The sequence below is a fragment of the Athene cunicularia genome (genome assembly GCF_003259725.1).
Source record: "Athene cunicularia isolate RWA chromosome 2 unlocalized genomic scaffold, athCun1 chr2_part1, whole genome shotgun sequence".
NCBI lineage: Eukaryota > Metazoa > Chordata > Aves > Strigiformes > Strigidae > Athene > Athene cunicularia.
In genome coordinates this window covers 139,495,609-139,522,844 of record NW_020799095.1, presented here as the reverse complement: position 1 = coordinate 139,522,844, position 27,236 = coordinate 139,495,609, and the positions used below count along the sequence as shown (strand labels likewise).

Sequence of the window (27,236 nt, the reverse complement as noted above, 5' to 3'; positions counted from 1 at the left end):
TCTCCCTTACCACACAAACATAAAAGCAACCCAGATTAAGCTATTGCTTTGATCTTGCTCATTCTTTCTTACACATGTTGAGTAAGTTATTTATGACTTTAATAAATAAGAGAAAAGAGAGGAAAAAATGAAATGACAATTCATGCATTTTGTACCTATGCAAACATATTAAAACAAGACTATCAAAAGCAATGCTTTCCAAATAACCATCGCCATACATGTGACACATTCACTATTTTTATCATCATACACACTGTCAATTTACATCTCTTAATATCCGTTTCAGCCAGTTGAACTACAACTACAATGTACTATTTAAGACTGTATGTGAAACTAAACAGAGATGCCTGCATATACATATAATCACAGAATCATGGAGTGGGTTGGGTTGGGAGGGATCTTAAAGATCATCTAGTTCCAAGCCCCCTGCCATGAGCAGGGACACCTTCCACTAGACCAGGTTGCCCCTGATCAAATCCCCATCCAACCTGGCTTTGAACACTTCCAGGGAGGGGTCATCCACAACTTCTCTGGGCAACCTGTGCCAGCGTCTCACCACCCTCACATTAAAGAATTTCTTCCTTATATCTGATATAAATCTACCCTCTTGCAGTTTAAAACCAACCTCTTGTCCTATCCCTACACTCCTTGATAAAGAGTCCCTCCCCATCTTTCCTGTAGCCCCCTTTAAGTAATGGAAGGCTGCTGTAAGGTCTCCCTGGAGCCTTCTCTTCTCCAGGCTGAACACCCCTAACTCTCTAAGATTGTCCTCATAGGGGAGGTGCTCCAGCTCCATGATCATCTTTGTGGCCTCCTCTGGACCCACGTGAGGAGATCCATGTCCTCCTTGTGTTGGGGGCCCCAGTGCTGGTCATAGCACTGCAGGTGGGGTCTCAGGAAAGTGAAGTAAAGGGGCAGAATCCCTCCCTCGATCTGCTGGTCACACTGCTCTTGATGCAGCCCAGGATACAGTTGGCTTTCTGGGCTGTGAGAGCACATTGCTGGGTCATAGTCAATTTTCCATCCACTGGTACTCCCAGGTCCTTCTCCACAGGGCTGCTCTCAATCCACTCACTGCCCAGCCTGTATTTGTGTTTGGGACTGCCTTGACCCATGTGCAGGACCTTGCGCTTGGCCTGGTTGAACTCCATGAGGTTTGCACAGCCCCACCTCTCCAGCCTGTCCAGGTCCCTCTGGATGGCACATCCCTTCCCTCCAGCGTGTCAATGGCACCACACAGCTTGGTGTCCTCAGCAAACTTGCTGAGGGTGCACTCAATCCCTCTGTCCATGTCACCAGCAAAGATGTTAAACAGCACTGGCCCCAACACCGACCCCTGAGGAACGCCACTGGTCACCCCCCTCCACTTGGGCATGGAGCCGTTGACTGCAACTCTGAGTGCGACCATCCAGCCAATTCCTTATCCACTGAGTGGTTCATCCATCAAATCCATGTCTCTCCAATTTAGAGACAAGGATGTCGTGCGGGGTAGTGTCAGATGCTTTGCAGAGGTCCAGGTAGATGACATCAGTTGCTTTTCCCTTATCTGTCGGTGCTGTAACCCAGTCATAGAAGGCCACCAGATTTGTCAGGTATGATTTGCCCTTAGTGATGCCATGTTGGCTGTCACAAATCATCTCCATATGTTCCATGTACCCTATCATACTTTCCAGGAGAATCCACTCCATGATCTTGCCAGGCACAGAGGTGAGACTGACCAGCCTGTAGTTCCCTGGATCTTCTTTTTTTCCCTTTTTAAAAATGGGGGTTACATTTCCCCTTTTGCAGTCAGAGGGAACTTCACTGGACTGCCACGACTTCTCAAATATGATGGATAGTGGCTTAGCCACTTCATCCACCAGTTCCCTCAGGACCTGTGACTACATCTCATCAGGTCCCACAGACTTATGCACCTTCAGGTTCCTTAGATGGTCTCAAACTTGATCTCCTACAGTAGGTGGTTCTTCATTCTCCCAATCCCCACCTCTGCCTTCTGCCTAGTGTGTCTGGAGCACTTGCTGGTGAAGACTGAGGGAAAAAGTTGTTGACCTCAGCCTTCTCTGTATCCTTGGTAACCAGGTGTCCCATTTCCTTCCGGAGAGGGCCCACATTTTTCCTGGTCTTCCTTTTATCACCAGTGTACCTATAGAAGTGTTTCTTGATGCCCTTGATGTCCCTAGCCAAATTTAATTCTATGAGGGCTTTGGCCTTCCTAACCTGATCCCTGGATGCTTGGACAGTTTCCCTGTTACTCCCAGGCTACCCGTCCTTGTTTCCACCTCTGTAGGCTTCCTTTTTATGTTTGAGCTTATCCAGATGCTCCTTGTTCATCCATGCAGTCCTCCTGGTGTTTTTGCCTGGCTTCCTCTTTGTCAGGATGCATCACTCCTGAACTTGGAGGAGGTGATCCTTGAATATTAACCAGCTTTCTTGGGCCCCTCTTTCCTCCATGGCTTTATCTCATGCTACTCTGCCAGGCATATCCCTGAAGAGGCCATTGTCTGCTCTTCTCAAGTCCAGGGCAGCAAGTTTTGTGTGTGCCCTTCTCGCTGCCCTAAGGATCTTGAACTCCACCATTTCATGGTCACTGCAGCCAAGGTACCCTTGACCTTCACCTGCCCCTCATTGTTGGTGAGAACAAGGTCCAGCATAGCACCTCTCCTTGTTGTCTCTATCACTTGGAGAAGGCATTTATCATCAGTGCATTCCAAGAACCTCCTGCAGTGCTTATGCTCCACTGTGTTGTCCCTCCAACAGATGTGACTGTGGTCAAGAATGTGGCATTCCACTGTTCTAGGTGCCTTTTTTTTTTTTTTAAAGTGATTGAACATTTTAAAGGCAGTGAAAGAAGTGGATCTGCTTAATATCCATGTGAGATTGTTTGAAAGTTTGAGGAAAATATATTCTTAATGGGATATATTGATTCTGTGAACATTTTCATTAGATACATTTTTAAAAACATTATCTTTACCATGGTTATCCACATCTTATGTGCATTCTGGACCTGGGGAGAACAGGAGTTAATGTTTGCCCTGAGTGAGATGACAATCTTGAGAATATAAATCATAAAATCATGGCTCCCCAAGCACAGGAAGAACACTGTAGTACTCCTGCTATGAATCAGCAAGATCTTGGGCAGCTGTCTTGTGTTCACTGTGCATCTACAAGCAGCTATACTAGTAGACTAGTGTGGCTAAGTGGGGAGCGTGATGGAGCTCCAATGCAAAAAGGCAGTATAGAGGAGATGGTATCAGAGACAGGCTACAGTGGAAGAATTTAGAAACATTGCCTGAGTACGTAGAGGTAGCCTCAGGAAATCCAAAGCTTAAATGCAGTTGAGACTAGGAAGCATAAGAAGAAGACTCTGCAAGGAAAATGTGGGACTGTTGCTGAATGGAGGAAGTGATGGAGTGACAGCAGACACATGTGAAGCTGAGGTATTCAGTGGTTTCTTTAACAACAAGCTATCACATTCCTCTGTGCTTAGGGCAAGGGTTCAAAGAGATCCACCAATAGTATCTGAGGGTTGAGCCAGGGATTACTTGAGAGAATTCAACTGCAAAGCTCCGTGGGACCAGACAGAGCATATCCAGGGTGTTGAGAGAAGTGGTTGATGTCTCTGCAAGGGCACTCTACCACCTTTGAAAGGTTATGGAGATCATGGAAGGTTCCTAATGACTGGAAATAGGTGAATGCAAAAAGGCCAAAAAGACAATCTAGGGAACTGTAAACTGATCAGCATCACTTCTGTACCCATGGAACTTAATGGTGCAAGTCCTCTTGGAGCACATTTCTGGGCATATGAAGGATGAGAAGCTGATTGGGAATGTTTAGCATGTATCTACCATGGGTGGATCATGACTGACCAGCCTGATTGTGTTCTATGATAAAATGATTGGATTTGTGGATGAGGCGAGAGCAATGAATATCACTTATCTCAACTTTAGCAAGGCTTTTGACACTATCTCCAATAACATTCTTTCATCTGAATTAGGGTGTTATGGTCTGGATGGGTGGACAACCATCCAGATGGGTAAGAATTGGTTGGACGGGGCTCAGAGGAGAGTGGTTAATGGGTTGTACTCTACACAGAGTCAAAGAGTGCTACAGGTGTCTATATACTGGGACTGTCCAGTTTATCATCTTTATCAGTTACCTGGAGGAGGTGATGAATTCCACTTTCATCAGGTTTGCAGATGACACCAAATTGGAGGGAATAGTGGATACGCTGGTAGGCAGGGCTGCCATACAGAGGGACAGAGGCAGGCTGGAGGAATGGGCCAACAGGAATCTCATGAAATTCAGCAAGGACAAGTGCACATTTCCTTCATCTGGGAATACCAAGTCCTTGCACTGATGCAGGCTGGAGCTGACTGGCTTTACTGTGAAGGCCCTGGGAAGTCCTGGCAGACAGCACACTGCCTGTGCATCAGCAGTCTGCCCTGGCAGCAGAGAAGGCTAACAGCATCCTGACTGTGCTAGAGGAACCAAAGCCAGGAGTTTGAGGGAAGGGATTATCTTCCCACCCAGCACCTGTTAGACCACAGTTAGACACTGTGTGCTTTTGAGCCCCCCCAGTACAGGAAAGGCATTGAAAAATTGGAGCCAAGTTCAACTCAGGGCCCCCAAGATGGTTGGAGCTGGAGCTATGTGAGGGGGAGCTAAGGGAACTTGATTTGTTCAGCCTGGAGAAGAGGTGGCTTCATAGCCTCCTGCCAAGACCTACCTCCTGCCTCATAGCAGCCTGCCAGAACCTACTAGGGGGTCTTCAAAGAAGACAAAGCCAGGCTCTTCACAGTAGTGTTAAGTGGGTGGGCAGGAAACAACGGGCATAAACCGAAACAAGAAAGGTTCAGACTGAGAATAATGAAAAGAAAAACATGGGAAAAACATAGTATTGGGATGGGGTAAAATGGTTTAGGTGCTGAGCTGTAACAGACCATAAATCCTGAATAGTCAGACACAACTTCCTGTGCTGCTGGCTCCATCAACTTCATGTAGAAACCTAAGGTACTTTACCCACCACAGTGAATTTCCTTTGGCTAGCAGTGAAACTTGTGATATAGCCCAAATTCTTAATTATAACAAGAATATTTTTTTTCTGCAAAACACAGCTATAGTATTTGAGTTAGTGCAGGCTCAAGCTTGTGTCTGCATGGCATGAAACAGAGCTGTATGGGCCTACCTGCCAGGTTTCCTGTGTGGGATAGCCTTTTTTATTTGGCTTGGCCTATGAGTTAGGCTTCTTGGCAAAATTTATTAACTGGGACCTAGTGCTGCAGGAATGGGTTGCATAGGCACCTGATCACACTTATGCCTGGCTAGCTTGAACATCTGTGGTGTGCTCCTCTACTGTCCCTCTTCTGTCAAAGGAACAGCCACCCCAAGTCTACTTGTTTCAACTAGCATAGCTTTGCCCAGTGTCACATGAGTATATAGTGGGTAGAAGGATTGGTTTTATTTCTTTTTTTCTATTTAAGAAAGGATGAAGCTGGTGTGTTAGGAGAGGAGGAGGATGGAGGAATTGGGCTGTTCCAGCCTTTCCACTGCAGAAACCAGCACAAGTTCCTCACTCGCTTCCCTCATCCATGCAGCCAGGGACTGCAACAATCATTCCTGCCTGTACATGGAGCATGCTTCAGGATTACTCATAACTCAGTCTTCTCAAAAAGACCAGAGTTTCAATCTAGACATGTATTCCCTGATTTTGTACATGAAGGAGAGTGCTTGGTTGAATCTCAGGCAGAGCTTGATCCTGCAGCAAAGTATTGCTCCTCTTTCACCTTTTCCCAGCTCTGAGTTTCCTCCTAAAGAACAGGCAAATGACCTGTCCATGATGTTTGTAGTGTTAAGGACACCTCTGGATTTTGTCAGCCAGGGGTCTCAGAATTTGAACTCTTGGTCTGGCAAGCATGTTTTGGTGACTTTTTAGTTCAGAAGTTAAGATGAGGTGTGGAGAGGTGTGACTATGATTACCCACAGGGATGTTACTGTGCCTCTTCTGCACTGACCTGCTGTGAGTGAGGCTAGCAGACCTGGGCTTGAACTTCTAAAATTACTTTTCCTCAAGAACCTTTGCCTTGAATTAGTCATTAATTCTTTATCATTACCCATTAATGATTCTAAAACCAAAGTGTTTAGCTTAATGAATTTATTACTAATGATCCTAAAAAGTGTAATTCTGCTTAATTTTGAGGAATATCAATTCCCAGGAAGGGAACAATTCAGGATGAGATATGTTGTGCTAAGTGAACTTGTTTGACCAAATACTCTCATAGCATAGTAGTGGAGCAATTAAAAGAAATGTGGTCCCACCCCTTCATTCATGGGTCCGAATTGTTCCCTGGAGGGTGTGTAGCACACGGATAATTTACTGCTGGTAATAACAGGTGGTTTTCTGGAGGAACAAGTAGCAGAGAAACTGGATTACAAGAGTGGCCTGAGTCACAGAGTCTCCTGAGATGCTCCTGTGTTGGTCATTGCTCAGAGATGAGCCTGGAGTCAAGCTAAACAACCAGCTAAATGATTTGGAGGATTTTTCTGTTGAGGGTGAGGTTGAGGAAGTATGACTGTTGTCTAGTTGCCTTTGCAGTGCTGTACACAGCAGTAGAATGGAGACTGGGAGCCGACCCTCTGCATTACTGGCTGATGGCATGTCTAGTTATTCGTATACTTAGAGGAAGACTACATGCAACCAGTGCTCAGTGACCTGCAGGATACATTGCTGCGCTGTGTCTAGTGTCTAGCATTCTTCTTAGCCCCCAGATAGCATTCCTTCATTTTTAGTGTCAAGTGTCAAAGAAAATCTATAGACCTTCATTGCAGGGGCCCTGGGGTTTCTCTTGACATCTCCTGCTCTAAGATGAACCATGACTAAGGGCAGGCTCACTTCTGAAGCCAAAAGTGTTGCTGTGTCTGAAGGAAAGAGCTCCTTCAGTATTATCAAAGATATGAAAATGTGATCCATTGTGGACATACTGACATGGAGATCTGAGTAGCTGAGCACTGACAGCAAAGCCTTCATACTTGCTGCTCATCATTTGTGGAGAGGCCTGCTGAAGTGCATGAGTGCATGAGGTGCTTGAAGTGCATGAAGTGCACTCAACCACACCTGTATCTGGGTTCTTGGGGGATAAAGCCTGTTCTGTAGCTGCTTCCTGTGTGGCAAAGGCACAGGTGATTTTAGCATTAGACATCAAACGTCACTGACTACTGAATTAGGGAGTTGTTATGTTCCTAGAATGACTTGTTAAACCAGCAAGGCACACTGGTATGGCTGTTACTACATGTGCCTGTTTACAGCCTACAGCAATGGTGTTCCTTCCTTTGCTCTGTTCTCTTTGTGTAGACTTCTCTGTTTTTCACAGATTTTGGGGGACATCAGAGGCCAGAGCTGCTCCAACTATTCTCAGGTTGCCTACAAGCTGCGCAGGGTTGCATGCAGTTGTCATTACTAAGCTGATTCTTCACACCTCAGACCAGCATGATGGATAATAGAGTTGGAAGCAGAGGTAAGCAAGTCCTCCTCTGCATATCAGGCAATGTAATTGCGCAGCCAAATAAAGGACAATGTAAAAACTTCTGATGTAAGTTTGCAGTTGGCCCTGCTTTCCATAGAAGATTCAACCAGATGACCTCCAGAAATCCCTTTCAACTTAAATTACTTTATGATTCTTACAAAAGAAGGATTTTTTCAAGAGAAACTGCAGGTCTGTTCTCCCAGCTCCGAAGTCACCAGGGAAATTACTGGGACTTCAGTGCAGATCAATGAGTAAAGATCACAATCTTTTCATTAGTGGACTTTGTGAAGTACATCAGTAATTAATATACCAGTGAGTTTACTTTTTCTGGTGTTAGTGAAATCATACTCATCCCTGCATTGCTCTAAATTTGCCTCTAAATTACACTTTGAAATGCCCACCCTAAATTGCACATAGAAATGAAATAAAAATTCACAACTGGCTGGATGCCTCCTGCAGACCTGTGCTGACTTTGTGGTCACTGCCATCGTAACAGTAGTTACTCTTGCTTAGCCCAGTGAGGTGAAGGCTGGATTGAGCCCTGTCCCTGGTTGTCTGCTCTCCCTACAGTGGATGAATGAGGAAGAGTTATTATATGTACAGCAGGTGCCAGGCACATTCTGCAGCCCTTTTATTTCCTCTTCTTGAGGAATTCACAGACGAAGTAGATGGTGACTTGGCACTCAGAGTCATTCCACTCCCCTGTGCTGAGCATTTCCACACAGTCCTCATGGCCAGCTGGGTCATGGGGCTCCCCTTCCTTCCAGTTACTGTAGTTCTGCAGTGGGCTGTTGTCTGCGTACACAAACTGTCCTTCTTTTTCCATGTCATTCAGACCAATGAAGGCTCGGAAAAGGCCGCTGCTGGAGATGTAGTCAGCAATCAGGGCATTGGTTGCCTCATCTTTTGGCATAGCCAGTGTTCCTCCTCTGTCCCTGCAGTGGTTGAAAGCTTCTCTGTAATTCTTCTCTTCTTTCACGATGTAATAGAATTTCTCATCTGTCTCCCTGATACCTGCTATAACTTTAAAGGGCAAAAAAAAATTGCTTAATGGCATGACAACAGATATTGAAGGTGCTTCTGTTCCAATATGTCAATGAGTTTATTTTTACATTAGAATTAATAAAAGGGAGAGAGGAAAAGTATTCCCACCACTGAATCTGTGATGAATGATGAGGACGTGGTCAGAGACTGATGCTACTAATGGGACAGACAAGCACCTTGCACATGTTAGGACAAGAACTATTCAGTCCTGATTGGCATATGTCTCCTGTGGCACTTAAGTTTCACTTCACAGATATCTAGTACTAATCAAATGAAGGCATGTTAAATGGTCAAATCACAGTGTCTAACTCCGGATCACCCCTATCACTTTGCATGTTTGTGAAAGGGTGCCCTAGGATCGAAATGCAGGGGTATAGATAGCTTTTCAGGCCCTTTCCATATAGAGGAAAATCAATGGGACTGCTAAGATAAAATATTTTAAGTACAACCTGATATTCAGAGCTGCTGTAGCCACTAAGTGGCATTGACTAGGAAGAAAACTGTGTCTGCTTAGCAGCTTTAAAAGGCAGACTTCTCAACCAGCATATATCCTAGTGAATTAAGCAGTGCCAAGGAGTATGCCTGGGCAGCTACAAGTTGATTGTCCCTGCTGATGCATTGCTGGAATGGTCCTGAGCAGAGCTTTGGCCTGGGGCAACTAACACTCACAAAAAATTCATGAATTACCCTGGCACAGTTTAGAAGTTAGTAGAGGGATACTCCTGATAATATGTTATTCAGTTTTGTAGGATTTATAATATAGATGAATGCTGTTCTGTGCTGCTTGTCCTCATTGCCAGAGAACAGTCTCAAACACATTTAGTTTACTGATACAGACTTAGTCCTAGAAGCAGTGGTGGAGCCTTCTCAAATTCTCTGCTGTGCCAGGAAACGCATTTCTTTCCTTTCAGTAGGGGCAGTTTGCACTGTCCACCTGACAGCACAGCCTGCAAACCTGGCTTCTTATAACCCATGTCTTTGAGTGTTGGTCCCTTGTAACAGGAAAATGATGCTTGCACTGCGGGGAGCACTAGAAGGTCTGCAGCCTTCCTGCACAACAGAAAGATCAAGAGGTTCCTACTGCTTTTCCTGCCTCTCTGGAGCAGATTGGCACAAACTTTTTTCTTTTCATTGCCTGCGTGGCTGCTGACCCTGAGCAGACTGACAGTGCAGAGGTGGTTAGCAAGCCATGCCTTCTGCTTTTCATGATTCTTTCTGTTGTGCTGTTGATAATACCTGTATTGTTTTTGCTTTTAGTCATCTGCTGCTTATATCCTTACAGGTGTAAAAGTGTCACTTTTCTGTATGTTTTTGGAGTGCCTTGCACAGTGAGACCATCTCTCTGGGTCATCTACAGATGCTGCCATAGAGCAGCAATGGCAGAAAAACAGTAATGATAAATGTTATAGGAAACAAATAAATCACACCAAATACATAAGGATCCTTACCGTTCTTTACAAACTTGATGGACGTGTTAAGACGAGCAACATTGATATTCAGTTGCCCAACAACTCTGCGGTATCTTCCACAGTCACAGACCGTGCCTGATGCAATACAAAGGATAGAGGATTTATCTGTTTAGAAGCATTTGTGTGTGCACATGGAGGGTTGTCCATAGACCACTTTGAAACCTTCTGAAGACCTGGCGTCCACTTGTGGAGAGCCAGTCTCACCCTGCCCCACTGGCCATATTTCTGTTGGTTAAAGCGCTTATTATTTTGGCTCTGTACTCTCCCTTGCTAATTGGCTTAAGAACCCCTACTTTTAAAATGCGGATAGAAGAGTTTGCCATCTTCTTTCCACCCATATCTCATTACTGATTACATCTAGCTGCAGCGATGTGGCTTATCATGGTGATCACTACAGTGTTGCATCTGAATGCCAAAGGTGTACCTTTGTATCCATAAACAGCACAGGTTCTCCAGCTTCCCAATAGAAACAACAGCATCCATGAAATGGGAAACTGCTGCTTTTTAGTGAAGGAGTTTTGTGAGTATGTAGGACTGTGTTAGTGAATTGCTGCATGCAGCTGTGGTACGGCAGCAATAGTCAACACCAAGTCAAATAATCAATAACTTTCAAGCACTGAAGTCTCGTTTTTATTTTTGCTGGTAAACTGAAATTTGGCTTGTTATAGCTTTTGTTTGTTCCTCTGTTATTCTCATGAAGAAAATAAGTTTCTGATGGCTTCCCATTAAGAACCAAACTGGCATCGCATATGAAATATCTTAAAAATAAACAGAATTGTACATTCAAGGTGGGAAAACATTTAAGGTTATTAGGACTGAGAAGAACTTTTTGGGTCATCAGATCCTGTAAGCAAATGCATTGCATTCATCTGACAATAGATTATGCTCTCTCTAAAATCACATATTTTTTCATCCCCATGCTCCTATTAGGAAACTCTTAAGGGACTTAATTCCTTTAGTATTCAGAAATTTTCTTCTAGTTTCTAGTATAAATGTCCTGAATAAATGGCCTGTCTATGTGTTAATTTTTATGATTGCCCTTAATTTAGGTAACTCTTCATGGTTTGTGTATGTTGGTATATTCATAGGCATCAGTTATGTCCCTAACAAAGCCTTTATTTTGCTTAACACAACTTTTTCAGTCTCTTTCTGTTCATCTATTCTCATGTTTTTCCATGGGCCTCAACATTTTGTGAAACTCTAGACAAATCAAAGACCCAGTAGACTTGAGCATTCTGCAGAGAAAGACGTATAGCATACCTGCTTTTCCCTTTTTTCCAGAAACCCCCGATAAGCCTTTGGCTCCTTTGTCACCTGAATAAAGAGGAAATTATATTTTCAGATCTAAGACAGTGAACATGTTAGGGGAACATATTTGAAAAACCTGTTTAATAATATATTAACAGTGTGCTTCTAATAGAAGGCCCTGATGTACTCTACTGGCAGATGTGCCACTTCAAACAAACCATGATTAATTCTGGTGTATGGAAATAAGGAGAACCCTTTAATAGCTAACTTACTGATAACACAGGCATCTTGTTCTGCTGCTGGTTCCTGGTACCACTTACTTTAAATATAAACTGTAAAATGATTCTAAGAGGCTGAAAGCACTCAAGAAATCTGTAAGAAGTGAGACCTGGGTTCTCTCATTGCCTTGCAGGATAGAGCTCTTCTCTGGGTTCAGTAGCTCCATGATGGCATGAGGCACCAAATGAAGCTGATGTGCACTAAGCCACTGAATTCATGTGTGCAACAGATGATGTGTGTGGGCAGCAGTCAGCACCTGCACGAATGAGGTCAGTAAGGAGCAGTGTTTCATTACAGATATAGTTCATAGAAATGTGATTTATTTTGATCAAACTGCTTTCCTCTCCTTCTGTAAATCATAAATATGATAGAAATACTTCTCCAAATACAAAGTGCTACTGTATATGTAGCTTTAAAAGAATCTCAGCTGTAATTTGGATCAGGAACTACTGGACTTTATCTGAAATTCGTGTCAGCTCTTTTGTGAATTAAAACCTTCAGGGGTCAAAAAATACTAATGCTTGCTCTGCCTTGTTGATGGCCTTGTTTTGATGTGGTTTTTCCTTTATACAGTTGTGGTTTTTTAAAGAAATTAGGTGTTGGCTCTCATTTTAATTAGCATTGCTTGACACTGCACACTTACAAGCAGAAATTTCACAGTTGCTTCATTAAGAACTTGTATGTTTAATGGTAGATTTAAACAGTGTCTTAGTAAGCTTCTGCAAATAAAGAAAGAAAATGAGAAAAACTAGAAGGTGGCGATAAATTGTACATTCAGGTTGAGAGAAAGCTTGATTTAAAAGCTCAGACCATTGGCTGGCTTACAGATAAAGATATGCAATTTGTGGGATTTTTAAATTCTCCTCTCCTTTGGTGATTGAAGACATCTTAGGAGATAACTATCTGTGTTTTCAGTTGTCTAGGTGCTTCTGGAAATTGCTCCCTCAGGCCAAATTCTTTTGTTCTTCTCTGATACTGAGTCTGGCTAAAGGCCATCAAAGGCTTATTAAAAACATTTGTGTGAGAAGCTCACCGGGGAGATTGTTCCACCCAGTAACCTGCATCCATGCCTGCATTGATGTACTGGTTAGAGACCACAGAGATCCATCCCTTTGGGGATGGTAGAGTCCTGGCTCAGCTTTCAGGGCAGGTCTCCTTATGGCAGAAGTAATATTCCATCTTAAGTAGCTCTTTAGGAATACTGGAAAGGAATGCCTAAGTCTCTTCTCAGATGACTAGATCATAATTTCATTACATTATTGTCCAGGTAGACTTGGAGTCTACCTTGATTTGCAAGTAGTTATCATCCCTGGTTATGTGAGTGTTTTCTTAAAACTCCTAAAATCCTTTCCTTACTGAGCTGTCCTGTGCATTGCTTGCTCACATGCCCCACAGCAGTGCAGGTGACAATGTGTGGCATCCTTAGCAGCAGCAGAACATTGACCTAGGCCTTTACCATTCAAAGCAGAGGCACAAATTTGGCTTTCTCTTTTAGAGCATTCGGAGGATTTACTTCAGAAGGGCTGGATTTCTCTCTTTTACTATCAAAGGGGATTGATTTCTTAACTCATAAAGCAAATTATTTTAGCCAAGTAAGTTGGATATACTGCACATAGGAAATAAAACAAGAATATGTCAGTTAGCTCTTGTCACCAATCTTTATGCATTACTTTATTTGGAGAGCATTGATCACAGCTGTTATTTGATATTACTCCATACCTGGAACTCTCACAAAACACATATTTACCTTAAGGGAAAAACAGGAAGGTTCCCAGACTAGAGCTTACCCTTTCCACCAATTGGACCAATTTTCCCAAGCATTCCCTGGTCACCAACATCCCCCACATGTCCCTTGTTTCCTAAGAGAAGAGATAAAAAGGAAAATAGTATAGATGTTTTCTGTCATTTCTTTCCCAAGGCACTAATTAGGTCTCTACTGCTGCTATTTTTCCTGAGCATGGCCAGTCCACATTGTGGCAAATGAGTGGAACCCCAAGGATAGTTGGAGAACAGTGCAGGTCTCTGCTACTGTAGGATACAACAGTAGGACATTGCAAGGCACCTTAGTAGAACTGCCTGTTCATATGCCCAGAAATGGTGTGTTTTCTCACAGAAAATACAAACTGGAACTGTTAGTGAATATTCAAATACTGATTTTTCTTCACAGCTAAACCAGGCTGACAGCAGGTTGTTTGGGGTTTTTTCTCCACCCCAGACAAAAGTCTTTCCTTCTTTCTTGAGGTGAAGTCCAACTTTGCTGGGAATGCTTCTCAAAGCAGGACTGCAAATAGGGAGCTACTAATTTTGCTGTACGTGCTTTCCCAGCCCTCAGAGCACCAAAATAATGGATGCCTTTTTAATTGATGAATAGTTTCAGTTCTAAAATAGCTGGCAAATGGTGACAGCCCAATTTAGGGACTCTCAGTTCGCACAGTGAATTTAACATTGCTAAGATGCTTTGTAAATGGTTGGTTACCCAATTCCCTTGTATCCTACCTGGTGTTGTTAAGGTAAGAAGGAAAAAGTCATATGAATGCATTTAAAAATGAATTTTTTTTTTATTATAACAATAATAACAGTATGATTTTAAAGTTTCTGTAAAAGTAAAAACTTTCCTGATTAAACCACTGTTGAAGAAGAAAGATCATGGATATGTATTGTCATTAAATTCTAATGATAATTTAAGCTTTTGAATTAGAGCATGCAGACAAGGCTGACACCATCACATCTGGTGCTTCTGGATGCTCTGCCCCGCTCACACTGTGGATATGGGATATGTTTAATAGAGCCAAGTCCTAAGACATCTGTAACTCCTTGTTCTCAGCTCAGATGCTATTTGAGCAGACGAACTTTGTTTCTCAGTGTATGCTTCCATTTGCTTTTCTGCAAAATAGGGACAACAGAGACCAAGTTTTGTTGTGCATCCTGATGTATTATTAGGAATTAACTCTCAAAATTCAGTTTCAACTAAAGGATCATTTCACTAAGATAACAGTAATGATTATATGTATGATCTTGGCCTTCTGTACCACACTCATGACAGCCACTTGGCAGAGGAGCACTAAATATAGTGGTTTATTACATGACTCTTTAAATTTATTGCCATATACAGCTGTCTTACATATCAGTAGGAATTGCACCATGATCTCTGAGTATTGTTAGGTTCACTGATAAATGTTTGACAGGATTGTGAAATCCACTGATGCAAGAGGAATGAAAAGCATTAAACATCACTGATCGTATGCACCAGTACAGTTGTATATAATATTTTTATACAAGTAATAGCCAACAAACTGTTGTAAATACCTTTTGGTCCTTTTGGTCCGACCTTTCCTTGTTTGCCCACTTCTCCTCTATCTCCTTTTTCACCTCCATCCCCTTCCAAAAAAAACAGAAAATAAAGCATCACGGTACAATTCTCTCAATGCAGTAAGTGCAACTGTACATTCTCAGAAAGTAAATCACAGGGTTTTATTCTACTAATTTCTTTTTATTTCACATTGAAGGCACAGTATCCATGGGATAAATTTCCAGAGAAGAGCTGATGAATCTGACCATAATTAGGAAAGGCTAAAAACTTTCCCCTTTGGAGAGGCTATTCCAACATGAGAATAACACATCATCAATTTCTAGTCCTAGCCTTTAAGCCCTGTTAGCTATAAAGCTGATAAATAGCCAATCTTTCTCTGTTGGGAAACCTGCACACACATGGAAGAACTGCCAGATGAGGCAATAGGAATTTATTAATTGTTCATAGTGACTGTGTTCAAGGTATGCAGATGCTTTTGGAATGGGAGGAATGTAAATACATTGAAATACATCTTAACTTAGGCCTTTGCACTTAGTATGGCAGGTCTTGCCTTGAGTTTTTGGCAGGTGACATTTATATGTTGATATAACAAATGTGTTTTGCAATTACTCCGATGCTCTATTTTGAAAGCATCATACACTGAGCAGCTTAGAGTCTGAAAGACCAAACCAGCAACTAGTAGGAAGGAAATGTTATCTTCTTAGGTAGCATACAATTCACATTATGCAGGAAATTGGAGGCAAGATGATTTTCTTATCTTCTACTTCTTAGTTTTGAGCCAAATCCCAAGAACACCTTTCAATTTTTTATTTTTTTTTTAGACAAATGCTGAGAGGGGAAAACTCCTTCACCCCTTTGAACCAAACAACCAGCACTGCATACAGGCAGCCAGCGAAAGCCTCCCCCCCCATCCCCCACCCTCGTCTGCAATAAGCCTTGCTGTGCGGTGGGAAGCAATGGTCTTGTGGCCAAACCAGGATCTCATGTGTGAGCAGCAGCCAGTTGTGTCTGTGCCTGCAGCCCAGAATGAAGAAGAGGCTGCGGTTCAGCATATGGAGACCCAAGGGAGGGAACTCTGGATGACAGCAAAAGAGAAGCAAGGACAGAACAACATTATGTGACAAGACCAATAACCTGTCTCACTGGGAATGGTGCCTCCAGCCCCGGCGGAAGGTGTTCAGGGAACTGGGGGTGAGGGTGACTGTGACCCAGGCAGCCACTTCCAGCCTCCTGCAAGCAGTGGTTTAAAGGGCTTGTCTGAGCGAAGCACTGCATCCAAGAACTCAGGAACAGCCGCTAGTGATTCTTCCCTGCACAGATTAGTCATGTGCATCTTAAAACCGTTTATATTTTGGCCCCTATAATATCCTATGGCAAAGAGGTCAATGATTTAATTATGTGCTGAGTGAGAAAGTATCTTCCCATGATTGCTTTCAGACTGATTGTTTCATTGCATCTTATTCTTATTTTCTGAAAAATACTGCCCATTCATTCCTGATTTAACTTCTACTTGAAGTAGCCATAGGCTATGTAGCCATAGGTGGTCTGTTCTGTGGGGTGATGACAGATGAGAAGTGGTGCATATTAACTGCAGTATATAAAATGTAGTATTAGCTGTTTGGCTCCTTTCCATGTCAGTTTTGTGAACTGGGCTGTCTGTGTGCCAAAAAACCTTCAGTGTTGGGACTCTATTGTGGAGGGCAGACTCACCCCATCATTCAGGATGCCCTATGAGGGGGATGGTCAGTGGTCCAAGCTGAGGAAGATAAAAGGCTGTCTGCATTAGAGGAGGAAGCATTTGCTAGAAGGATGGACAAGGAGGAAATACGATGTGGGGTGTTTGCTGGCTCACTCAAGTGCTTTGTTTCTGTTTAACACCAGATGCTACAGGACAAAGTAGGAAGGGAAAAGCCAGCAATAGAAAATTTAAACGTTTCTATTTTCATTAGATCTTAAAAAAATGCTGGAAAAATCAGTATATATTTCCAAACCCCAAGCTCCTCAAATATCCAGTTGAAGATGTGGGTCTGAGCCTGGAGCTGATGGAAGGATGCCTTTCTTGTACTGGGTTCTTGTCTAGAGATCATCAAGCAACAGAGCCAGAGAATGTACAGCTTAATTTTGCTGTTGACCTCAGTGCTAACAACATTTACAACTGAGAAACCAAGAAATTGTCCTTTCCAAACCCATCTATAAAACCCTTGAGAAAACTGTAAAAGTCACTTCTCAGTAGTTCAGAAATTCAGAAAAGATTCCCAGAGGCTGACACAGGGCTTGTGAAACAAAACTCCAGGAGAAGGTTAAAAGCTGATCTGATCACGGTCTGCAAACCTGTGCAGGGGGAGAAGTGTGTGATAGCAGAAAGGAATCAGGGTATGATTTAAAGGCTGGAAAAGCTGGATGACTCCTGACTAGAAATGCAACATGAGGATATTTAACAAATGGATCATGCTCTCTAGAACGGGAGGGAGAAGTAGGAGGCTCTTCAAGCCCAACCTTTCCCCATGCAATGAATTCCTTTGTGTAAGGTATGCTGTAACTCTGGGTCTGGGGTAGAAACTGCTGAGGGAGTTTCTTTGGCCTGTGTCATGCAGAAGAGCAAACCAGATTCCTGCTGACCTTCCAAACCAGGGGACTGCCCATCACCCAGGCAGTTACCACCTCTTTCAGGCCAGCTAGTTAACATTCTCCATGGCTTGCAGACTGCTCTGTTGGGTTAAAGGCTCTAGAGACACTGTTTTGTGCAGAAGGAAGGCCTCTGTAAGAAAGATGCTGGGGTTTTTTTTTGTTGTTTTTTTGGTTTTTTGGTTTTTTTTTAATAAAAAACATTGTTTAGACAGTTAATCTTAGAAGTATAGCCTAGGAAAGAATGTCAATGTACCAGTGGAGAAGCTGTGATTATCTACTTTCTGAAGATGTTTTCTGAAAGACTGTGGAGCAAGCTTTTCACACACAGGGCTGCTGGAGATGAAGCTAGGTTGCCCTGTACAGGCCATCAGACTGAGCGCCTTACAGATGAAAGGGGTAAAAGGTGTGGGAAAGTTTGTTCTGAAGATTTTGAGAGATTAGGGAGTGTCTCAACTTTTATTGCTAATACCTCATGTAGTCCCAGTTTTTGCTCAAGCCCTCTAAAAGCCTAAGGGAGAGGGAGTAAGATCTATTCCCTGTTTCATCTTGGCGCAAAGCATCCTACCACACTCTGCCTTAGTTTCCCTGCCTAGAAAAATGGGAAGAATGATAATTTGCGTACGTGTAAGGGAGAGAAATCCTGCTCTTCTCCCCATATTGCAACTGAGAATGTGTAGGCTATTACAAAGCAAGAGTAGAAGCTAAGAGTATTAATTAGTGGTACCATCTCATTGTTAATTTAAGACTGGATTATGCCCAGTGCTTGATCATATGGTGTTACAATTATAAATGCATTGTGTCCTTCTTTAGCTGTTGTGTGCAGCGATCTCAGATTTTGACAAGAAACGTGAACCCTTGGGTTATGCTCCCCCCTTGTGGTCTCGCTCTGATTTACAATCAGGTACGAGGGACGGTGAGAAGCTGGTTGACTTTGTTGATGGCAGGGGTTGAGTTGGCTTTGTCTCTTTTATAATATGCATCTCTCCCTTTCCTCTGGGTCTTCATGTGGACAGACCATCCCACTGTATTAGCCACTTTTTTGTAATCTGCCAGAAAGCTGAATCTAAATCCTGGCAGTATTCTGAGCTGGGTTTTTGAATTTTTTATTACTGTGCTTTGTGCAACATGAGTTTTCTTAGAGAAAAAACCCCATCCGATCACTGACCTCTTATGCTTATAGTCTATACCTAGAGGTTAACCTCTCCTTTGTGCTGCTTTAAACTTGGGGCAGTGTCAGGTTAAGTTTTAGCCTAATTATCAGATTTTCACCTTAAAGCTGTGGTTGCAAGGATGTCAGATAATGCATTGCACTGGCATTTTAAGCATGGGTGAAGCACCTGGAACCAGTAGCTGAAGCAAAACCATTTCTCAACCTTGTTAATATTCCCTCAAGCTGATTCACTTCTTCTGTGTCACAGATTTAAAATACCAGATTATTAAAGTGAACACATGAAACGATAAATTACTAGACTCTTCCAGCTTGGGACTGTGTGAGACAGAAGGAAAGCAGAAGCCATAAGCAGTAAATTACTTTTGCAGTCATTAGAAAATTTTAATTGTAATTGGGAAGGAACCCCAGTCCCTCCTTCTCCTATAAACAAGCTCAGGAAAATTCTGAAATTCTAATAATCAGCAGGACTTTTTAGGCAGTTGAAAGGGTCTGTGCCTCTTTAGGAGTTTCACTGAATAACACAACTTTAGAGAGATTAAATTTGCTAAGAATTAAATTAGTAAGAATTTACTGACATTCAGATGACTTAGATTTCCCTGCTGAATCTTTTGCAGGCAATTTATTGGGTTTGTATACACAAATGGAGGAAATTGCCAGGTTAAATTGTTCACATATTTTTAGTGACTTCCCAAGTCTTGTGATCAAGGGCTGACCCTGGTTCTTGGAGAATCAAGATGTAATTCTTGGAGATTATGGAGCCCACACTTAGCTGTAGAGGCAGCCCTGCATCAGGGTGAGAAGATGTCTGCAGGATGCCTAAAGGATAAAGCTGAGAGGTGAAACTCCTAGCTGGGATTATGCACGTGTCTCTCTGGGAGCACATAGCAGCCAGCCTTTTAACTCAGAGCTCTGCTGAAAGACTCCCTGGGTCCACACAGGGCTTTACTGAGACACACCACCAGATGTGCTGGCAAGTCATGACTTCAGGTCAGTTCCAGTTCCTGTCTTCTGACCAAAAATACTACAGAAATGTTAATGCTTTCTCAGCCTCTCTTTTGCAGATATGCTTTTCTTCACACCCCAGAGCATACCCACCATTTCAAATGATAGAAACACAACATTTGCTGGGCTGGTACACAGTTGTCCTCCTATATCAGACACCTTGAATTTAAAAAAAGTCCACCACCAGCCAGAAAGTCCTTGAAAGGCTGTGGAGGCATGACTGATTTGCTGTGAGGGGGGGGCGGTCTGATTAACCTTGATTAGTATGGGCATGGCTGCTTTGCACTGCCTTGGATGCATTTAGCATTTCTGGGCGTGAGGAATGTCCCCCCACAAAGGCTTTGTATGGAATCTGTTATGCAGTTTTACCCTCTCATCATGCATGAGAGTTCTTCTGAGCTCTGTGTTTGATGCTTTTAGTCCCACCTGAGGTGGCATAGGGACCCTCCCCTCCTCCACAGAGCGTGAAGAGTACAGGTGGTTTCTGCCTGTCCTGAGTGTTAAACTAAAGGGATAAGGAGATGTGCATAATTCTGAGACCCCCCCCAGAATGCCTTGCCCTCCTAGAAGAGACTTGCAGATAAGCACAGGATTAGCTCTCATCATCTTCAGTCTGCAGGCTGTGGACACAGCAACCCTGGCCAGGCGGGGAAACTTTGCAGCACTTGCACATGCACAGTCTCTAATTGAGAGGTTTTGTCACCAGAGGGAGTCGCAGACTCCAAGAAATAAGAAAATACAGCCCAGTTTGTCTTTCCAGGGTACAAGCGCGTCACAACTACGTCAATGGAAAGCCTCAAAATTTCCTCTAATTGCACTTTCAGTGTCTTTTAGATCCTTAGCAAATTTCCCATAGCAGTAAGGATTCTTGCTTTCAAGCTATATATGGCCAGTGAGGACAGGATTTTCTGCCTATCTATCTGACGTGATGTCCTCTTCTCTGTTCTTCCTCCTCCCTTCAGCCCCCAGCACTGGCCTGCATGCCTCCCTCCCCTCTGTCTGATGTTGAGCACTCTTCTGACCCTGTGTTGAAGGAATTCAATTCACTAAACAGAGGAATAAAGCAAATAATACATGTTTTTAGTAAGTGGTCTGAATCAGCTCAGTGTGAAGTCTGATGAGTAAACAGCAGAGCCAGCACAAGGTGAAGGTAGGACCACATGGTCAGAGTGGGGGGCGAAGAAGATATTGGGTCTCCCTTTCTGGCAGAAAACCTGGCAGATGAGTGCAGCTGTAATGTGCAACTGCACCCATATCCACTCTCCCAGGTGTTCTGCAGGAACATGCAGGGCTCCCACAGATTCCACCATGAGAAATAAAGCTTTTTGCTCACAAGTTCTTGGACTTTTCTTTTTTCACCCAGGTCCAATTTAGATAGGAGGGGCTGGTGAAATAGAATGAATCTTCAAGAATAAACCGGATTCTCTGCTCACTTTTCTGCTTTCCACTTACAAATGTCCACTAACTTGAGTGGAAATACCCTCTTCTATTGCAATGCAGGAGTGTCATGGTTTAACCCCAGTCAGCAACTAATCCCTACCCAGCTGCTTGCTCACTCTCCCCTGGTGGGATGGGGGAGACAATCAGAAGAGTAAAAGTAAGAAAACTCATGGGTTGAAGTTATCATGAGATAAAGACAGTTTAATAGGTAAAGAAAAAGCTGTGCACAGAAGCAAAGTAAAACAAGGAATTAATTTACTTTTTCTCATTGGCAGGGAGGTGCTCGGCCATCTCCAGGAAAGCAGGGCTCCATCACAGGTGATGGTTACATGGGAAGACAAAACGCCATCACTCCTAATGTCCCTCCCCTTCCTCCTTCTTCCCCCAGGTTTATATGCTGAGCATGATGCCATATGGTATGGAATATCCCTTTGGTCAGTTGGGGTCAGCTGTCCCAGCTGTGTCCCCTCCCAACTTCTTGTGCACCCCCGCCCTACTTACTGGTGGGGCGGGGTGAGAAGAAAAGGCCTTGACTCTGTGTAAGCACTGCTCAGCAATAACCAAAACATCCCTGTGTTATCAATGTTGTTTTCAGCACAAACCCAAAACACAGCCCCATACTAGCTACTGTGAAGAAAATTAACTCTGTCCCAGCCAAAACTGTCACAAAGAGCCAGACTCAAGCCTTCAGTAGGCTCAGCAAAGCTCTGCTTGCATTATTTGCATTATTTGAAGTGTGGGCCTTTGTGGATGACTGGGACGTATATTATTTCTTTAATAACAGAGAAATAATTTAAATTATTCCTGATTCTCTTTTCACTTGGTCGGCCCACTTTAATTTTCCCAGGCTATTTCCCTGCCATTCTGACATGATGTCAGAGACCCATGAATTACGGTGGCTTCAGTGAGGAATCAGACTGACATTGGTAAGAAATACAGACCCAATATCTTTTGAATTTATGTGTTTAAGTCCTCACATACATGCTTTGTAGCTCAGGCTGATAAACTTCAGAAACTTAATGTATGCTAAAATGAGGAAGTCTAAAAGAGATGAAAACCAGAATTATGTGTTGCAATTAACGGGCTCTTCAGATCAAACGTGAGGTGTTAAGAGGCAAGTTTAGTTATAGGTTTGAACAGCCTATAGGATGTGGTAAGGCATTTTATATTTTTGGAAGGAAATGGGGATAACAGTATATCTGGTTTCTGAGGGAGTTTGAGATTTTCCAGGAGTGGAATTGCATAAGTGCAATTAAAGCTGAGAGATGGACAGCTATACTGGACACCACAGTAAATGCTATTTTGAGGCGCCAGCCAATGTCATAGAGTTTATAAGCATCATTTGTCAGAAATAATAATAAGGAAATGTTTTACATCTAAATTGGTATGGGAAACTCCCGGTGTTCTTCAGATTTCATCTCGTTCCAGTTTCTCAACCTGGATCTGATTCAATACCTTTGAAGTTCCTGTGTGTGGATTTCAAAGGAAATGAGCTGGGACTTAGGAGATCTAGAGCCAGTCTTCTGAAGCAGTGAGCTCCCACAAATCCACTTGAAATCAGGTTCTGCAGAGCCAGCCCCCGCCCCAGTCATCTGCTTCCCCTGCTCATGCTTTTAACGGGAGTTTAGGAGTCAAAATTTGGGGCCCTCTGCTTATTTCTGCCGTCATGTTGCTGCTTATTGATTTACTCAGACCAGGTCAGATCCCATCTCACTTATGTCAACAGCCCATGTTTAAAACTTCCTTTGCAGGTTAGACAAAACTGAGCTTGCAGTCTCCAGGCAAAAGCAGGCTAGAAGAAAGGACAAACCTGGAACACCGGTCGAAGGCAGAGCCCAGGGGAATGGAGCCTGGTGTTCCTGCTGCTGCCAGGGCATGGACTGACAACGATGCTTTTGCTCTCACTGCGTTAGCTGCTGCCTCCTGCCAGTCCCAGGTCCTCTCTTAGCAGCAGCAACAGCCAGGCTGCTTCTGGGCTTGGAATGGTGTAAAGCAAACAATAGGACCATGTCTAATTTTGCTAGGCGAAGCACTTGGCCTCCCTGGAAAATCCGTTGTTTTGTTTATGCTTGATCTGGTTCTCTTTAGACCCAAGAAATTGATGGAGTACAGAACTTGGCCTTTATTGCCCTAGTTACTCAGCCGTGGATCAGCATTTTCAGAGGTCTTGTGGCACAGCACTCCAGCTAAGACCAAGTTGTTTGTAAATATCTTGGGTCAAACACCAAAAGTCACTTGTTATGAATACTGAAAATCTGGTTTGGTCCAAAGCACGTATTTTTTTGTCTTTTTGGTTTCCTTGGTTATTTCTGTAATAGTCCTAGAAAATGCCTCACACATTTCTGTTTTTAACTTATATATAAGTGCACCTCAAAAGCTTTTTCAGGAAGGCAGAACAAGAGAGTCATTGCACTAGGGCTATGTTCATTAAAATAATATCTTTTTGAGAAGAAACCCAAGCACTGCCTAGAAAAGGAAACTGGGAGAAGAGTGCCAGCTTCTGCTTTTCTCTTACCTATTTTTTCCCTTTTTATGGAGTGCCTGTTTTGAAAAAATTTTTTTGCATCATTCTTTACAAACAGACTTCCAACTTTCACGTGCTTGCACCAGCGATGGCAAAGCAGCAGGTCGATGGAGGTCCGGGATTGCAAGGCGCCTGATTTGCGTGACGCGGAACCACCAGAGGTCAGACTTAACCTCCGATTCCTTTCTAATGCTGAGCGGTTTAATTCAGAGTGACTTCCATTATTGCAACAGACAGTGCCAACAGCTTACAGGACATTTACTGGATTCCTACTGCTCCTGGGAGACTGCATCCTTCCAGAGTATTTTCTAGTGCTTTGTATTATACACAAAGGCTTCTGGTTTTGCCTCATGCTTTTTCAGAGCTGGTGGGACTGTCACAACTGGTTTGAAGACTTTCCTGATAATCAGCCTGGAATTACACTTTCTTTTCATCCCATCACTCATATCATACTTTTTGTGACATCTCATGTATGAGCATAACAAAGAGTATATTTCTGAAGTGGAAGAATTTTGCTTGCACAAATTAACTTGGACAACTTACATGTGGCTTGTACAAGAAGTGGCCAATTTTCACAACACTAATGACCGGTTTTGAACAGGTGATTTTCAGGGTGAGCATGTGGAGAGGTCAGGTGTTTACTTCTGTAGAAACTCTGAATTCCTAGATGATGAAGTGAGTAATGCAACCTCCAGTAGTTCAAGAAATGAAAGCTTATAAATTCTGAGCCTCTCCGAACAGCCTCACTTCTCCCTCAGCTTTCTCCACTCTACTGTGCTGTGTGCTGGGAACAGTATTGGTGCTGCACAGAAGCAGGGACCATCCCACTTGCAGCCCACATCTAGCTGACCAGCCAATTTGTGCCTTGTACTGGGATAGGTAAGGTGGGACAGTGTAGGAAGTCTTACAGCTGTTGAATCCCTTTTAATTATTTGGACTTCTAGTTGCTTTGGTCCATTAGACACTACCATGTTTATATGGAAGGAGAAAGTTGCCACAACAGGAATCTGGCTGGTGGTGGTAGATAAAGCTGGCCAACGTACTGTGTGAGCTCAGCACTTCTGTCTTGTGGGAGCACCAATGTGATCTACCATAGCTGAAGGTGCTGAGCAGATTGAGGTGAGGGGGTGAAACCTGTGCAGGGTGGGTCAAAACCCATTTTTGGGAGAATGGGGCACAACAGATGTAGCACAGAAAATAAAACTCACACAATAGAAGTCAGAGGTTTGTCCATTGTTAGGGTTAAAGTTTGAGCAGCAGTGTTGCCTGTTGCTGTGATGCGGTCATAGGTGGGGGATTCTGAGTCCATAGACACAAGATGGATAGAGGAAAACTGGAAGCAGGACAGACTTTCTTCTGCCATATTAGGTCAGCATGCTTCATCCTTGAATACAAGGGATGCCTGAGTAGTAGCAGGGTAGTTCACTCACCCAGCCTGCTCACTCTTTAATTGCCCTGATTGTTTTGACTGTCAGTCACCAGTGCCATCGAGAGCCACTTGTAACTGTCCTGGATGAACTTAGCTCTGGCAGGAATTGAAATTAGTCTATAGGATCATATCACATAGGCTGAAAATTTATTTGATGACCTGCACTGGATATGAGCCAGTAATTTGGAGGTTATTCCTCCAATGTTACTTGATACTCCTTTTACCAATCATGGAGCTTGGGCATGGTAATCTAATTTTAAAGTAGTAGTGAGGACCATGCCAATGTACTGTTTGGCTCCTCTTGTGTCTTGGTGTCAGCCAGGAGGCAGCAGGGCTGGTAATGACTAAATCCTGACTTTATCAGTATCACGCTTGCAGAGAACCATAATATCAAACCTTTAAATGCTCCCTATACAAACTAGACCACAGAAACCAGCTGGAGTCCCAGCTACTCTTGTGTTGTCACCAGACCATTAGCCCTGTGACTTGTTACACACAATTCTGTCAAACTTTGTTCTCCAGCCTGCCATTATTCAGATACTAACTAAACAAACTCCCACTAGCTCCCTTGGGGATCATTACATCTCTCTGCATTTATGCTGTGGCAGCAAAAGTTTAAGCTTGGATTGTAATCATACAGAAATTAACTTGCTGATTAAAAATGGTCCTTTAAGCAACATGCATTTGAATAATCCATCATAAAAACAAATGAGTCTGTAACAGTGCTTTTGACTTGATAATCTTTTTTCTGCTTAAAATTTAAATCAGTTGCTTTTTTTTTCTCTCAGTTTGTAGCCTATAGAAAAATGCAATGAATTACTAAAAAGAAAGCAATATCTCAAACTGCAATAGCGGTGGTGTGGAATATATATTTTAGATCTGTCACTGCAAGATAGATTTGTATGTCATGGACCTAATTTTTGGCTGAGATACCCTCCAGGCATTTCCATTTATGTTAGTTGTGTTACACAAAAATTAAGTTAATGCAGAAAATTTGATTTCAGATATTTGCAAAGTGTTTTGAAGATAGAAGACCTGCACATGCCAGAGCTGATCTGGTTCTTGTTGAAATCTGTAGCAAAGGTCCTGTTTAATTCAATAAGAGCTGCTGGATCAGGTCTGAGTGCAGCAGAGCTGTGTTTACAAGTAAACATTTGAATGACAGTTCAGTCATTTTAAATATTGCATAACTCTCCCTACCTGTAGGTGCAAAGCGAACCATTAACAGTTCACAATAGGTGGCTACTTTTAGACAAAGTCACTCAATTTGTGGCTGCTAGCTGAACCGGTTGTGGGATGGATACAAGAATTAAGAGAAGATTTATGTGGCTGGAGAAAGATGCAAAAGGATACCTCTAATTTCTAAGAAAATATGTGACACTGTTCCTGAAACTAAAGAAAAGCACATTTAAATCTCCTTGCTTCATCACTTTTCCCCATCACAGTTCCATTTTTCTAGATATTTGTACAGTCTGCAATAATTCACTTCTTTCATTCCCAGCCCATGCCACAAGCCCTCCATGTCTCTATTTTTAAAAATCAGCATTTATCAGTACTGGTCTCAGCATTAGTAACCTGATATTCCTCACCTTTTGGTCCAGGTAAAATTGTGTGTGTCGAGCAGACATCTGTTGTAGGTCGATTGTCAACATCAAAACCAAAAATCTGAACTTGGAAGATAAAAAGCACTACTAGGGTTCCGTATTTCCTTAGCTGTTGTTCTTTCTTGCTGCTCATCCTTGCAGCTTCTCAGGAAATGCCTTTCGTTGTTACAGTCTTAACAAATGTAGCTGACTCAAAAATAAATGCTCCACTAACTGAAGCAGTGCAAAGATTGGGAGCTACATGCAAGAACAGCTAAATAAAATGAAGAAAGGAGCTCTATGATGCTGTAGTTATTTCTGTCCTGCACATTATCCAGGATATTTATTTAACACTGACAGCTGTTTATTCCAATTTATCTCTTATCTGTGAGAAGTTTAGCAGTGTTTGCCATGGAAAATTTCAGCAATATATGGGAATATCTCTTTTGTAATTTTTTTTTCTTTCGGCACTGACTCTTCATGCCCAGATTTTCACTTACTCAAGAGACAAAAAACGCTGTTACTGTATCCAAGTGCGTACTAATTAGTTATAGGATACTTGTGGCTGGTTTTGTTATGGAAGAGTAAT

The 27,236-nt window shown here is 42.8% G+C and overlaps 1 protein-coding gene across 1 annotated transcript; it reads right to left on the bottom strand.

The window, feature by feature from the left end:
- Positions 1–2,794: 2,794 nt before the first annotated feature.
- COLEC10 (collectin subfamily member 10) lies at positions 2,795–26,965 on the bottom strand. The gene is made up of 6 exons (XM_026843133.1): positions 26,654–26,965; positions 14,867–14,938; positions 13,348–13,419; positions 11,294–11,347; positions 10,013–10,108; positions 2,795–8,543 (listed from the first exon to the last, which is right to left on the bottom strand). Exons 1-6 carry the CDS (start codon positions 26,799–26,801, stop codon positions 8,152–8,154), a joined length of 834 nt encoding a protein of 277 aa, XP_026698934.1. The 5' UTR covers positions 26,802–26,965; the 3' UTR covers positions 2,795–8,151.
- Between the last annotated feature and the right edge of the window lie 271 nt (positions 26,966–27,236).

Bases quoted from the DNA above. Each gene is read 5' to 3' on its own strand.
- COLEC10 (XM_026843133.1), bottom strand. From the start codon at position 26,801: ATGAGCAGCAAGAAAGAACAACAGCTAAGGAAATACGGAACCCTAGTA. The intron at 11,348-13,347 runs GTAAGCTCTAGT...CTCTTTATTCAG, and splicing joins TGGTCCAATTGGTGGAAAGG to GTGACAAAGGAGCCAAAGGC. The intron at 8,544-10,012 runs GTAAGGATCCTT...TGCCCTTTAAAG, and splicing joins CATCAAGTTTGTAAAGAACG to TTATAGCAGGTATCAGGGAG.